This window comes from Phodopus roborovskii, unplaced genomic scaffold, assembly GCF_943737965.1.
Source record: "Phodopus roborovskii unplaced genomic scaffold, PHOROB, whole genome shotgun sequence".
Taxonomy (NCBI): Eukaryota; Metazoa; Chordata; class Mammalia; order Rodentia; family Cricetidae; genus Phodopus; species Phodopus roborovskii.
Window position 1 is genome coordinate 161,591 of NW_026125052.1, and position 15,292 is coordinate 176,882.

Consider the following 15,292-nt stretch of genomic DNA (forward strand, 5'->3'; position numbering starts at 1 on the left):
GGTTGAGTAGAGATGAGCTGTGAGGCAGGGAGCCCTAACATTATGTGGGGAGACAGTGGCCTTAAATCAAGAAGGTAACTGGTGTGAGTGCAAGTGTCTGGGGGATTGCTAGTTCCCTTCCGATTTGGGTATCCCTGTCGCTGGCTTCTAAAGTCTCCTGATGCCCCTGCTCTGCCTATAGTCTGCTGGGCACGAAGCTTTTGCGGTGTTGGATCCCATTTTGACCTAAGCATGGAGCTTTGACTTTTCTAACTGGATCTTTGATTTCTTGATACTTGGGCCCTGGAATTCTGAAGCGTTACTTTATGGAATGAATTGAGCAAAGCTACCAAAATCCAGGATTCTCGTTTTCCCTTTCTACCCCCAGCATCTGTGAGCGAGTAACTCCTCGGCTATCCCATGCCAACTCTGCCGTGGTGCTTTCAGCCGTGAAAGTCCTCATGAAATTCTTAGAGTTGTTACCCAAGGACTCTGACTACTACAATATGCTGCTGAAGAAGTTAGCGCCTCCACTTGTCACTCTGCTGTCTGGGGAGCCAGAAGTGCAGTATGTCGCCCTGAGAAACATCAACCTAATTGTCCAGAAAAGGTGGGGAAATAGTGATTTGGTGATTTTAAAATGTTTGTGATCTTGAAGTAATATAAATTCACCATAGATTGATGCTAATCTCTTTTGTTCTTTACTGTGTGGAAGTGAAAATGTTATATAGTAGCACAGCTTGTCCAGGAATAGCAACTTAACAGTTATTATCATTCTTTCAGTAGTAATTATCTGGTGTTGCAGTTCAGGGTTGTTTTTATTTGTTTGATTTTTTTTTTTTTTTTTTTGGGAATCAGGCTCTCACTATGTAGACCAGGCTGGCCTCAACTTACAGAGGTTCACCTGCCTCTGCCTTCCAAGTGCTGGGAGTAAAGGTGTGTGTCACCACACCCAGCCAGGTTGCTCTCTTTTTTTATTTTTTGAGACAGGGTTTCTTTGTGGCTTTGGAGGCTGTCCTGAAACTAGCTCTTGTAGACCAGGTTGGTCTGTAGCTCACAGAGGTCCACCTGCCTCTGCCTCCTGAGTGCTGGAATTAAAGGTGTGAGCCACCACCACCCTCGGCTGCCAGGTTGCTTTCTTAAGTGCTTCTTTTGGACATGCTACCCATGGAAGGTTGTAGTTGAGAACCAGGTTGTTCTTCCTCAGCAGATCTCTGAGGTAACACCACTCTTTCTTTGAGAGGATGCGAATTAGATGTCAGAAGGGATTGATGGAGAACAGATGGGCTGGGAGTGTAGTTTTATGGTAGAATGCTTGCCTAGAACATGCTGGGCACTGAGCTTGACAACCAGCTTTACTTCATGGAAGTAAAAATGTTATATAGTAGTGCTGATACTATATGGAGGTGGGGTGGGGGTGGGGTAGGCACAGTAGAGGCTTATACAGGATACTTGTGAGGGATTTTCTCCCCCTGAAGCAGGCAGAAAGGCTGAGCAAGATTTGTCAGTAAATACATTCTGTCATCTTCCTTTCTTGTGTTTTTGTGCATCACAGGCCTGAAATCTTGAAGCAGGAAATCAAAGTCTTCTTTGTGAAGTACAATGATCCTATCTATGTTAAACTAGAGAAGTTGGACATCATGATTCGTCTTGCATCCCAAGCCAACATTGCTCAGGTCTGACCTGAAGCCGTCTCAAATTTATACTGACTTAGAGCTTAAGATCTGGCATTCAGAAGGCATGAAATTGCTGTTTGAGACTTTTTAAAGATTGTTCACTTCTTGGCTATTTGACAGGTCCTGGCAGAGTTGAAGGAATATGCCACTGAGGTCGACGTGGACTTTGTTCGCAAAGCTGTGAGGGCCATTGGACGGTGTGCCATCAAAGTGGAGGTAAGGCTCCAGAGGAGTTGAGATCACACGTATGGGATTCTGAGTGTTCATTATTTTAGAGTATGTATGTTTTGAAATTTATCAAAATAAGAAAGGATATACTTAATGAACTAAATAATTTAATGTTTATGTGTGTTTTGTCTGCATTATGTCTGTGTACCCATGTGTGCTAAGTACCTCTGTAAGCCAGAAGAGGGTGTTGGACCCCCTCGAACTAGAGTTACAGACCATCTGTTGGTGACGATGCACCTGTGGGTGCTTGTAATCTGACCAAGGTTTTCTGGAAGAATAGCCATTTTTGCTCTTAACCCCTGAGTCTTCTTGGCCCCAGATTGAAGAATTTTTAATGAAAAGCCGCTGTCCTTGGTTCTCCCCCTTCTTTACCTAGAACCATTTCCCCAAAAGTATCACTTTTAACTCTTTTTTAAACTTTGTTTTTTTGTATGTTCATATCTATAAATAATTTTAGTTTTATTGATTTGTTAGTTACGGATTTTATCTTTTCAACACACCCCACTCCTCTACCAAGCATTTTGGGGGCCTTTATTGGTTTTTCTTTTTCAGACAGGGTCTTACTGTACAGCCCAGGCTAACCCCAAACTTACAGTTCCTTTCTCACATGTAGGATTCCAGACATGAACCACTATGCCTGTCTTTAATTTTGTGTTCTTTTGGCAATATGTGTCCTTAGGTATTCTATTTATTTTTACATTTGTGTATGTTTGAGGGGCGGTATGTGCCAGAGTATATTATGTGGATGGAGGTCAGAGGACTTGAAGGAGTTGGTTCTTTCATTCTATCATAAGGCTCCTGGGGAAACTAGTTGCTAACCCCACTTCTCTGAACAAGGGTTAATTTTATTTAATTAACATATCTTTACATAGTTAAACAAATGCAGCCTAAACAAATATAACACATCTTTACCAGGTTAAACAAATATTCCACGACACACAAATACAGAGGTAGGAAGAAGAGAGACGTGGGGAGGGGAGGGGAGGGGAAGGGAGGGTAGAGGAGAGGAGAGAAAGACCAACGAAGAAATCTGTTTTTAAAACACCAACAACACACTCCATGCAGTCTGTGTTCACATAAGAATTCCAGTTAAGGACCTCCCACTTAGATGTATCCTTTAATTGCCTTTCTCTCCTGGCTAATTTTTCTTATTTCTGTTCTTCAAGTTATCCAGGTTAATGTTTATTCATTTAACTGAATTATCTGGGAGATAGAGGTATAGTTCAGTGGTAGAGCTCTTGACGAGTTTGTGTGAGGCCCTAAGTTTGCTCCTAGCAAAACACAGAAAACCAAATCAAAAACATTTTTCAATTTGTTTTCTAATGAATAAATGCTGGTATATTCCTAGACTTTCTAATATTGATATACAACTGATGACCTAGCCTCTAGTATAGCTTTAACAAATCCAGTGCCTATTTAATTTAGTGAATGTATCTGTATGTTTCCTTTTTTTTTCTTTTTTGTGTTGAGATAGTGTTATTGGATAGATCACCTGACTTATGTTTTGATGTTGCTCTCTCTAGCAATCAGCAGAACGCTGTGTAAGCACATTGCTTGATTTAATCCAGACCAAAGTAAATTATGTGGTCCAAGAGGCAATTGTTGTCATCAGGGACATCTTCCGCAAATACCCCAACAAGTATGTCAAAATTCTTGTAACCTTCTTTCTCAAATCATTTGGGAAATGTTTAAGTAAGGCACTTTGAAATGGACTTGGTAAGAATTATTATTCTTTCTATAACTGGTCATAGTAGTTTCTTTACTAAAAGATATATATATATATATATATATATATATATATATATATATATATAGTGAGCAGCTAACAGAGAATAAATTTCTCATTTAGAGATGGGATGGGGTTGCAAGCATGAGCCACCACAATTAGCTGCTTTATTATTTTTGTAAAAATGAAGCTCTGCTTGAGTATATATTGTCTGTTGGCAGTTACCATTAAACAGGAGTCCCCTGTTGTCTGGACTCTCTTTATGCTTGACAGGTGATTACATATTATATCCTCTCAGAAGGGTCTTAATATGATACATGGATCGTGTGGCCACTTTTCCACAAAAGCAGGGCAGTAACAGCCATGCTCTTTACTTCTCATGGCACCTGCTACTTTGTGGGAAATTGTAGAGTTTATTGGAATGAATTACCCCCCTCTGCTCTCTTCTGAAGTGTTGTAGCTGCCTTCACACAGCCTGTATTTCCATGTCACAAAATTTCAGATTGAGGGTTCTTAGTTTATAAAACAAAAATAATAAAGCAAATACTTTGATTCTGAAGACAAGAAGTTCAGAGTGCATGTGTGTGTGCGTTTTAAAATTACGATAGCCAGCTGAACCTGGTGTCATAGGCCTATAATCTCAGCTACTCATGAGACTAAGGCAAGACAAGCACAAGTTCAAGCCAGCCTCAGCAACTTAGCAACGCTCTGTTTTAAAAACACAAAGGAAATAAAAGGCTGGGGATAAAGCTCATTGGGAAAGAGTTTGCGTAGCATGTGCTAGGTCCTAGGTTCAGTCCTCAGTAATAGAATTTTTAAATTTATATTAGTGAAGGTAATAGATTATTAATAGAAGCAGGTCATTAGAATATGTGCATTAGAAAAAGTAAAAGGGTTGGGGGCTTGCTTAGATACAGCTCTTGTTGCCCAAGCATGGGGGCTGGAGTTCCAATCTCTGCCACCCATAGAAAAAGTCAGGCCTGCTTGATGCCTTGCTTGTAAACCTAGTGCCAGGAAGCAAAAATATCTGGGCAATCTGGCTAGCTAGACTAGCTGCATTGAGAAGCTCTGTTTTCAGAAAGAGGCCTTGCCTGTATTCAAGTAGAACATGCTATCAAGGGAAATACTTCATGTCAACCCCATACGCATGTGCACAGTCATGTAAAAACATACACATGAAACTAGAATGACCACTGCAGGACTGTGCTTTCTAAATCCATCTTCCTAAAAAGAAAGTGAGATTTCTAATGTTTTCTACCGTGAAGGCATACTAGGAAAATTCTCTATTGTACTTAAAGAAAGATTGGTTTTAAACACAAGGTAGTAGGATTTTCTTATACCACAGGTTAATTTATTTTCCTTGTGAAAGTCTGTCTCCTGGACTCTTGTAAAAGTTTAAAGCTTAGTTATTGGTGGCTCATGCCTTTAGTACCAGCACTCAGGAGGCAGGGACAGTTGGGTTTCTATAAGGTCAAAGCCAGTCTGATCTACATAGTGAATTACAAGACAGCCAGGGCTATACAGAAAGCCCCTGTCTTAAAAAAAAGAAGGAAAGGGAAGGAGGGAGGAAGGGAGTGAAAGAGAGAGAAAGAGAGAGAGAGGAGAGAGACGTAATTGAAGAATGGTGGCTCATAGTCACATTTAATTCCATTCCCATAGGATCATAGGATCCAGTGCCCTCTTCTGACCTCTGCAGGTACCAGGCCTGCATGTGGTGGTTCAGACACATACATGTGAGCTAAACACTCATGTACATAAAATAATAAAGTAAATCTAAAAGATATTTTTAAAGCATATTTGAAGAAAAATTTAAACCATAAATTTCTGACTTACTACATTGTGTTGACTAAAAACCCTTGTAATTTGGTGATTTGGCTTGGAGTCCCTAGTGTATGGTTTTGATTCTAGCTTCCACTGTTAAATACAGTTCTTAGTTTTATCCTTAATAACCACAGTCCATTTGTTGTTAGGTATGAAAGTATCATTGCTACTCTCTGTGAGAACTTGGACTCCCTGGATGAGCCTGATGCTCGGGCAGCCATGATTTGGATTGTAGGAGAATATGCCGAAAGAATTGATAATGCGGATGAGTTACTAGAGAGCTTCCTGGAGGGTTTTCATGATGAAAGCACACAGGTAGGTTCTTTTCTATCCTGTGTCCTACATCTCTCCACGAAGATAACCGAGAATGGAGAACAGTGGGTTGTATCTTGTGTGCGTTTATATGGCAGGGTTTCTCTTTCTTGTAGGGGGTGGTCCTTTTGATCAGTCCTGGTTTCTCACGTAAGAGAACTGCAAAGCTTAGACCAGTGGTTTGTAGACTCTAATGGCCATTGGAACATTTGGGGGCTTTTTGAAACACTAGCTGCTGGTCCTCAGTCCCAGAGAATAAGACTCACCTGTGTAGCCTCATCTCTGACCTGCTTCGGGTGTTGCTCCCTGAAGTGAGCTTCCCTGCACTGCTTTAGAGCATTAATCAGGTTCTTATTTTCTGTCACTTAAGGATGATTACATATTGTCCTTAGCGTTTGCTGTTGCTCATTACAGTACAGCATGGTGAGGTTTGAAAAGATTCTCTGTGGATGATTAGATTTCTCCCCATCTGTTCCTCTCTCCTATAAAATTAGAGTCATAGGCAGAGAAGCAGCCAGATTATTAAGCCTTTTCTCTCTGGCATTTGTGCTCATAGCAAATAGAAGTTTGTGTATGTAATTCAATATAGTAATTTTAATAGGCTTAATATTAATAGTAGCACTGCATGCTCCCTCTAATTGGCTCTAATCTGACATAATTCTATTTTGGCTCTTACCCCAGTATGACAAGTGATTTCATAAGTCTTTCAAACTTGTAAGCGTTGACCAAAGTAAATAATACACAATTTGATCAAGAGCCAGTTTTATTATTTTATGTATGTACTTTAAAAAGAATATGTAATTGAGGGCTGGCTCAGAGGTGATTGTTGCACAAGCCTGACAATCTGAGTTTGATCCCTGGACCCTATGTAAAGGTGGAAGAAGAGAAATGACTCTACAGAGTTGTCCTTGACCTCCCCATGTGCACTGTGATACATGTACTCACACACACCAACACACATATCATGTACACACAATAATTATATTTGTTTTATTAAAGAGAAAAAAAAACAGTTGAAAATCTGGCCCAGAAACAAGTTGTTTTTTGATGCAAAAATGCAACTAGAAAATTAGAGCCTGGTATATATATGTTCAGTTGATTCCTTTATTTCAGAGATCACTTTTGGCTGCTGTTCATTACATTGGCTGAGCTTTCACCTTCCATCTCTTAACAACATCAGTAATTCAGAGTTGAGAAAATGAGATGCCACCTGTCATTTACTTTGCTGAATTTTGTTTTTTCAGGTTCAGCTCACTCTGCTTACCGCCATCGTGAAGCTGTTTCTCAAGAAGCCATCAGAAACACAGGAGTTAGTCCAACAGGTCTTGAGTTTGGCCACACAGGTAAGAGAGCATCTGGAAGGGTGATTTGTGCTGCTTCAGATTGTGAGAATCGATGATACATCTTGTCTTATTCAAGGCAGCTTTTGCTGTGGTGAACTGAGGGAAGAAAGGCTTTATTTGGCTCACACATCCTGAATCATAGTCCACTGAGGAAAGCCAAGGCAGGACCCTGGAGGCAGGAGCTGATGCAGAGCCCATGGAGGGGTGCTGCTTGCAGGGCTACTTGCTCCTTATGGCTTGTTCAGCCTGCCTTCTTATAGAACCCAGGATCACTGACCCAGGGTTGGCCTTTTCCACAATGGACTGGGCCCTTCCCTATCAATCACTAATTAAGAAAATGCCCTGTATGCTTGCTTACAGTCTGATCTTGTGGACCAGACTGGCCTTGAACTCACAGAGATCCACCTGCCTCTGCCCCTGGAGTGCTGAGATTAAAGGTGTGCACCACCACCCTGTACATGGAGGCATTTTTTTCACAGATGACTCGAGCTTGTGTTAAGTTGAAATAAAACTAGCCAGGAAACTTCCCAAGAAGACACATTTGGGGCAGGTTTTAATTCTGAAACTATTAAAATTCTGCCTCTTAACAAATTCTGCTAAATTATATTTGGCTAATGCAGCTTTTAGTTCAGTTGACTGAGGCTAGAGAAGTGGTTCTGCACTTAAGAGCATTTGTTGTTCTCACAGAGAACCTGGTTTGGGTCCCACATAGTAGTTTACAATCAACTGTAACTCCATCTCCATGGATTCCATACCTCTTCTGATCTATGCAGGCTCCTGCACACATGTGGCATGCATACGTACACCCAGGCACACACATGTACACATAAAATAAATTTAAAAATAAAAAAGTGGATCAACTGACTCCAGTTTACATGATAATTTTGAAAATTTCATATTGTTGATAAAACAGTACTACTATCTTGTAGGTGATGTCAGTTTTCATATGAAATGCTGTGTGCTTCATCTACCTTTTAGAGAGGCACCTTTCAGAGATAACTTTAAAGTGCTTATGCTGTTTCCTTAAATGTTTTGATACTCAAATTATATGACGATTCTCTTGGTGGCACGCACCTTTGTTCCCAGCATTCAGGAGACAGAGGCAGGTGGATCTCTGTGAGTTCAAGGCCAACCTGGTCTACAGAGTGAGTTCCAGGACAGCCAGGGCTACACAGAAAAAACCCTGTCTCAAACAAAAGTACTCTAACAAGCGATGTTTGGGAGAAAGGGTTTGTTTTGGCTCACAGTTTACATTACAATCCAGCATGAGCGGAAATCACAGGAACAGCAACTGGGGGAGCTGGTCACATTGTATCTGCGGTCCGGAACAAAGAGCTGTCCATTTCCCTTTCTTCAGCCATGTCACCAGGATCCCCTCCCACAGTTAAAACGGGTCTTTTTATGTATATCAGTTACCATAATGAACATACTAAGCCTCCCCTCCCCGGCATGCCCAGAGGCCCATCTCCCAGGTAATTACGTATCCTATCAAGTTAACAGTCAACCCTAACCATCACAGAAGATATTTCTGGTCAAAAGAAAAGGGGTTCAAGTGGATTCTAATTTGGGAATGTGGCTATTGGTCACAGTCAGACCTGGTGTCACAGGCCTGTAATTTCAACTACTGGGGAGGCTGAGTCAGGAGGATAACAAGTTCAAGGTCTTCCTGGGAAACTTAGTGGGACTCTATCTCAAAATAAGTTTTTCAAAAATTGTTGAAGTACTGGAGATATAGTCCAGTCATTTTGTACTTGCCTAGCATGCACAGGGCCCTGCGTTCAAAGCAGTGGAAAAGGAAATCAGGTCACTAGTTCAGATCCATAGAAGTCAAAATAATTTCATATTTATAGTTGTAACTAATACAATGTTCACTAGTCCATCAAAGTAATGTTTTTAATTGAATATGAGAACAGGCTGGCTTTAATACAATTGTCAGTTAAGATGTGTATCTACACATAGAATCTGATTCAAATATTAACCATTTTTGTCTTTTTCATCTGTTTCTAATGGCATATTATCAAATTTCAATCCCTTCTATATTACTTTGCCTAGTTCTGAGCTGTAATTTTCCTAATACTGATTTTACATCTTAAAAACTCATTTGTAAGTACTCTTGGAAACATTTAAAATTTTTATTTTAACTTTTATTATGTGTATGGATATGTATGAAAGTGGCTTATGGAGCAGTGTGTATAATATGAAACTGATTCCTATGCCAAAAGCACATGCAGGATGCTAGCCATGGTTATTGGAGGTGGAGAGTTGAGAGTGAGAAGGGATAGGATAATTGTAGAGATTTCTATTGCATTTTAAACCCTTGTAAATCTCAGTGTGGCACAATTATAATTTGTTTTTGTTTTTGTTTCCAAGACAAGGGTCTCGCTATGTAGATCAGGCTGGCCTTGGACTCAGATAAATTACCTTCTCTGCCTTCCCTGTACTGGGATTAAAGGCATGTGCCTCTATCCTCAGCAGAGTATAAATTATTTTAAAGTTGTGAACATGCATAAAATTATTTCAAAACCATAACAAAAAGACCACTAAGTTCAAGGGTTGCTCCTTTTGAAAGCACTTGTGTCATGGTGGGGGGGTAGTTTTTGTTTTAATTAATAGTATCTTCATGAGCATTGTATGTAGTCCCTTTTTATTACTATGACTTCTCCTTAGGAGATGCATATAGATATTTGAATCTAGAAGGGAATTATGGGGCTGGAGAGTTGGCTCAGCAGTTAAGAGCACTTGCTATCCTTGCAAAGGAACTGGGTTCAATACCCAGCATCCACATGGTGGCTCACAATGTCTGTAACTCCAGCTCCAGGAGATCTGATAACCATCTCTGGTCTCTGGAGGCTCTGTATGTAATATATATATATATATATATATATATATATATATATATATATATATATACACACACACACACACATACACACACACACACAAACAAGTAGACACATACTTATAAGTAAAAATAAAAAAAATTGAAAAATAGATGTAAGGTAGAATATATGTTAGAACTATTCCTGCTAATACGTATGGCCATATTTATTAATTTTTATCAATTAATGTAGAGATGGAGTCTTACTATGTAGCCCTAACTGACCCAGTTGTCAGCATATACCCCAGGCTGCCCTTAGATTCTTGCAATCCTCCTTCCTCAGTATCCTGAGTAATGGAATTAACAGATGCATGCATCCACATGCTGCTTATGTAACAGTTTTGGTTTTGTTTAAGCTGACACAGGAGGGCTAGAGAGATGACTTAATGGTTAAGAGTACTTATTGCTCTTGTAAAGGATCTGAGTTCATTTCCCAGCACCAACAGCCATTACAGCTATTTGTGATTCTAGTTCCAGGGGTTCTTACGCCCTCCTCTGTCCTTTGTGGGTATTGCATGCACATAGTATACTTACATATATGCAGGCAGGACACTGGTACAAGTAAAATTAAAAAACCGTTTTAAAAGAATGACATATTTTTATTTTTGTGTATGTGTGCTATGCACACACATGTCACACTATGCTTATAGAAGTCAGTTGACAACTTGTGGGGAGTCAGTTCTCTTTCCATATAGGTCTCAGTGGTTGACAATCAGGTCACAAGGCTTAGCAGCATGTGCCTTCACCCACAGGCTATCCCAACCGACCTTAATATAACAATTTAAAATACTATTCTTATTTCCCAAGGCCATTTAACTATCGCTGAATTAAAGTGGCTTTTTTCTTCTCAGCTTGTCTTTGCAGTTGAGTCTGAACATTAACTCATCTCAGTATATGTTTACATTCCTTGAAACATTAGACATATAGAGTTATAACTACAAACTATTATTAAATCCAAGTGAAATATCTTTTTAGCTAATCTGCATAAGTCATTACAGTAGTGCCTTGACAGTAAGCCCGGCATGTTGGTGTCTCTGTTGAGCCAGATCCATCTGATTGTTTTTGCCCTTGCTTTGCTTTAGGATTCTGATAACCCTGACCTTCGAGATCGGGGTTATATTTATTGGCGCCTTCTTTCAACTGACCCTGTGACAGCCAAGGAAGTAGTGTTGTCTGAGAAGCCGCTGATCTCTGAGGAGACAGACCTCATTGAGCCTACCCTCCTGGATGAGCTCATCTGCCACATTGGTTCTTTGGCTTCTGTATACCATAAACCTCCAAATGCTTTTGTGGAAGGAAGTCATGGGATTCATAGGAAACACTTGCCAATTCATCACGGGAGGTAAGCAGATGAAGATGATTCTGTAGAAGTAAGTTGCTGGTTAGGCAGTTTGTCTCCTGCTCTGTGCCTGGAAAGGAGCTTGCTATGCATTCTGCAGATTTGCTGCCCTAAGGGCTTCTTTCTCTGAGTTCCAGCACAGGAATACAGTAAAACTAGGAAATGGTGGCCAATACCTTCTGTATTAATAAGGTTGCTTAAGTTGATTAATAAAGTTGCTTAAGTATGGTAATTTATCAGATACTGGGGTTGAGCAGCTTGCTCAGCTGACAGTTGATCTCCAGAGCCCATGTGACAAAGCTAGGCATGGTAGTGAGTGCTTATAGTCGAGCATGGCGAGGTGGGGACAGGAAAGCTCTGGGGCTCATTGGCTAGCCAAAATAATCTGCAAGCTTCCTGGTCTCCTTGGACATAGAACACATGTAGCATATATTTAACAAACACAAACAGATGGACATAAATGGGAAAAAAAAAACAAATAAGACACCCAAGGAACAACACCTCAAGCTGTGCACACATTAAAAACAGAAAACGATATTAGATATTATTTCTCTTATGTAAGTGACTTATGGTAAACTATAGATGAAATACTTTTGCAGGGTTGCAAAGTATAAACAGCTTAGATTCTGTATATAGATAGAGCTTTCAGTTACATATGCCTAGTTTGTTTTGTTTCACCAAATTAGTTTAATGAGATTAGTAAGGAAAGTGTGTTTGGAGCAGACCACAGGTCACATGCAGCTCTTGCTTTCTAATGCCTCAATTTTATAATCAGAGAAGGGGAACCCTAATAAACTCTTTTTGCTTTTGTTTTTGTTTTGTTTCTCTATGTAGCCAAGGCTGTCCTTGAACTCAGAGGTCTGCCTAGCTGCTACCACTGCCTGGCCTGCTTTTGTTTCGTTTTGTTTTGTTTTTTAAGGCAGGGTTTATGTACCCAAGGTTGGTCAGAACTCATTGTGCAGCCTAGAAGCTTCAATTTTCCTATAGCAGTTTCCCATAAAGCTGGGATTGCAGGCGTAGGCAACCATGTCTGGCTTTATATATAGGTCCTTATCAAAGCCCCCTTAGCTGTTTGTACTTTATTTTGTCTTTAAAGACTGATATAAAAAGAATACCTTTTGGTATAAGTGGGGCTAATGACTGGGGAATATAATTCGGTGATAGAGTGAGGCCTCTAAGTTCAATTCCCATCCAGAAACAAAAAGGGGGTGCATATGTGTGTGATGAATTGCTGTAGTTGGTTTGTCTGTAAGGTCCATCCCTAACTCTTCTGCAACAGAAGTTGATACACTTGTGACATGAAATAAAGTAACACTTGAAGGCTTCCATGGGATCGCTGTCTCATTCTTCATTTCTCATAATTATGGGAAAACATCCTAGTGATTTTCCCTGTTGTTGGGCCTGGTGTAAAGCAGCAGCAAACCACACAGGTCCCCTCGGTTTCTTTTTACATTTTTTTCAGGGGGCTGTGTGGAATGATTTATAGTTAAGTGCTATAGGCGAGGCCATTCAGGATTATGATACTTCATTGCTCCTCCTCTTAAGTCAATTTCCTCCTCAGAGAAGGTATGGGGGCAGGTATGGGAAGCAAACAGGAAGCTGGGTATACCTTTCAAAGGGCTGCCTCTAGTGATCTACTTCTGCCAGCCAGACTCTGTCCCCTGAATGCCCCACAGCCTTCAGACTAGTGTGGCAAACTAGGGACTGCATATTCAAACCAAGAGCCTGTGGAATTTAGCAGCCAACCATAGTCACTGCTAATAACTATAAGAGTCTACTGTGCAACATCATGTTTTCAATGGGTCCTTACTTTAATAGCCTGGCTTGGGTGGTATTGTTTGCATTCTCTTGATGAGGAAGCTTCAGCATAGAGTAGTCACCTATAGTTGCACTATGTAAAGCCTACACTTGATCTTAGATGTCTGGGTCTAGATCCCCTGCTCTTACCAACATACCTTCCCCTGATAAGTTATCTAAAGATGTGTATGTAAATTTCTTCCCAAGTTCATTGTCTAGTTCTGTCTTTAGTCACTTGTCTTTAGTTGACTGCTGGACATGTATAGTTTTTTTTTTTTTTCTTAACACATAACAGAATTAAGCATCTTGAAGCTGTGGTTATAGCTCGGTGATAGAATGTGTTCTTAGCGAACAAAAACAGGTTATTTTTTATCATGCTTCCAGATTCCCCTATTGGCAGCATCACTCATCTTTTCCTTAATGCTTGTTTACTGTCATTCTCCTTACTCTTCCATGTTCAAATCTTGTCAAAACCTACTTAATTTTTTTTGGTTTTAGTCTTTTTTTTTAACATGTATTTATTTGTTGTGTGTGTGTGCGCATGTCTCACAGAGGACTACCTGTGGGAGTCAGTTCTCTCCTCCCACTGTGTGGATTTTGGGGATTAAACTTGATGGCAGAAACCTTTACCTACTGAGCCATCTCAGCCATGTTTAATTCCTTAGTTGCATTTTTAGTGTTTTGTGGTTATACCTGTGATTCGCTTGCTGCTTTAGTGTATCATGAGTGAAGATGGTTTTTCTCATTTCTCTGTGTTTGATTACAGCACTGATGCAGGTGATAGTCCTGTTGGCACCACCACTGCAACCAACCTGGAACAGCCTCAGGTCATCCCTTCTCAAGGTGACCTCCTGGGGGATCTTTTAAATCTTGACCTGGGTCCCCCCGTGAACGTGCCGCAAGTGTCCTCCATGCAGATGGGAGCCGTGGATCTTTTAGGAGGAGGACTGGATAGCCTGGTAAGCCCCTGCTTCTCTTTTGGTTATTTTTAGTTCTTGGTGGACTAGAGAACTTTATTTGGCTTTTCTTGGTGAGCAGAAGTGTCCTTCATTAAGGACAGAATTATCTATTTAGAGAGTACATTACCATTCTGTTCATTATTGGGACAGAATATGTCTGCACATGTACATATTTATCATGTTGACCTGCTTATAAATAGAACTTCTGGTATTTAGCCAACATGTTATTTGGCTATCATAATTAATGATGTCCTTACCAGAGTTCATTATTTTTCCTGCTTCTTAACTTCTTACAAGTTTTCCTTCGGTCCTGAGTATTATTAAAGTGGCTTCATAATGGTCACCATCTTTCAGGCCTTTAAACCTCTGCCTTGTTGGGTGTGGTGGTCTATACCGATAATCCCATCACTTGGGAGGAGAGGCAGGAGAATCAGGAGTTAAAGGTTAACCTTGGCTACAAAGTGAGTTTGAGGCAAGCCCGAGTTAAGTGAGACTGTTTCAGCATGCACACACTCTTTAAAAAAAAAAAAAAAAAAAAAAATCTGGCGTTTAATAGTTTGTGCCTTTTCCAATTCTGAAATGTTTTAAAGCAGTTATTTGAGCATTTTTGTCTAAAATGTACCTTTATTACAATTGGAAAGAACTGCTTGACTTTTCCCCTTTCTCCTCACTTCTGCCTTTGTCATATTTCCAATTCAATTAGCTTCCAGGATTCTAATAATAAAAGGTTCCAAAGTCCAGAATGTCTTGGGAAAAGGCTAAGAAAATGGTAGGTCGAAAGGCTCCCTGCAAATCAGGTTCTTAACCTTGGTGGACTTACAGAATAGGTGTCTGATACTCTGATGACTATCAAGATGCCTGAGAAGTTGACATTTCCCAGCAACATTGGAAGGCACACACCGTAGATCAGAAATACGATTTCAGAGATGATAGAAACAAAACCATTTGTTCTCTTTTATATGTAATACCGTTGTCTCTTCAGCTTCACAAAGATTATGGCATCGATGGCTTTTCCATGTCAGTGTTTGTTGGCAGAGAGTCCACCAAGGTTACAGTCAGACCTCTGTGAGTTGTGCGCTGCATCCAGAATCTAGTCACAGACCATGAAGGGACTCTAGTTTGTTGTCACAAGTGAACACCCCTATTGTCTTTCTTTTGACTATAACAGTTGGGCTTGACTGATGTAGAAGAATATTGAGTCATCATTCCACATTGCTGTATAGTCTTTTTAGAC

General features: G+C 40.2%; 1 protein-coding gene across 3 annotated transcripts in view; it reads left to right on the forward strand.

Annotated features, from left to right (window-relative positions):
* Positions 1–15,292, forward strand: part of Ap2b1 (adaptor related protein complex 2 subunit beta 1) — a 106,145-nt gene that overhangs the window by 33,127 nt on the left and 57,726 nt on the right. For all 3 annotated transcript variants that reach the window (XM_051179725.1, XM_051179677.1, XM_051179790.1), the window contains exons 7-14: positions 368–589; positions 1,535–1,655; positions 1,776–1,871; positions 3,407–3,522; positions 5,580–5,745; positions 6,987–7,085; positions 11,046–11,305; positions 13,866–14,058. In XM_051179725.1, coding sequence (XP_051035682.1) covers positions 368–589; positions 1,535–1,655; positions 1,776–1,871; positions 3,407–3,522; positions 5,580–5,745; positions 6,987–7,085; positions 11,046–11,305; positions 13,866–14,058 — 1,273 coding nt within the window. The remainder of the gene's footprint in view (positions 1–367; positions 590–1,534; positions 1,656–1,775; positions 1,872–3,406; positions 3,523–5,579; positions 5,746–6,986; positions 7,086–11,045; positions 11,306–13,865; positions 14,059–15,292) is intronic.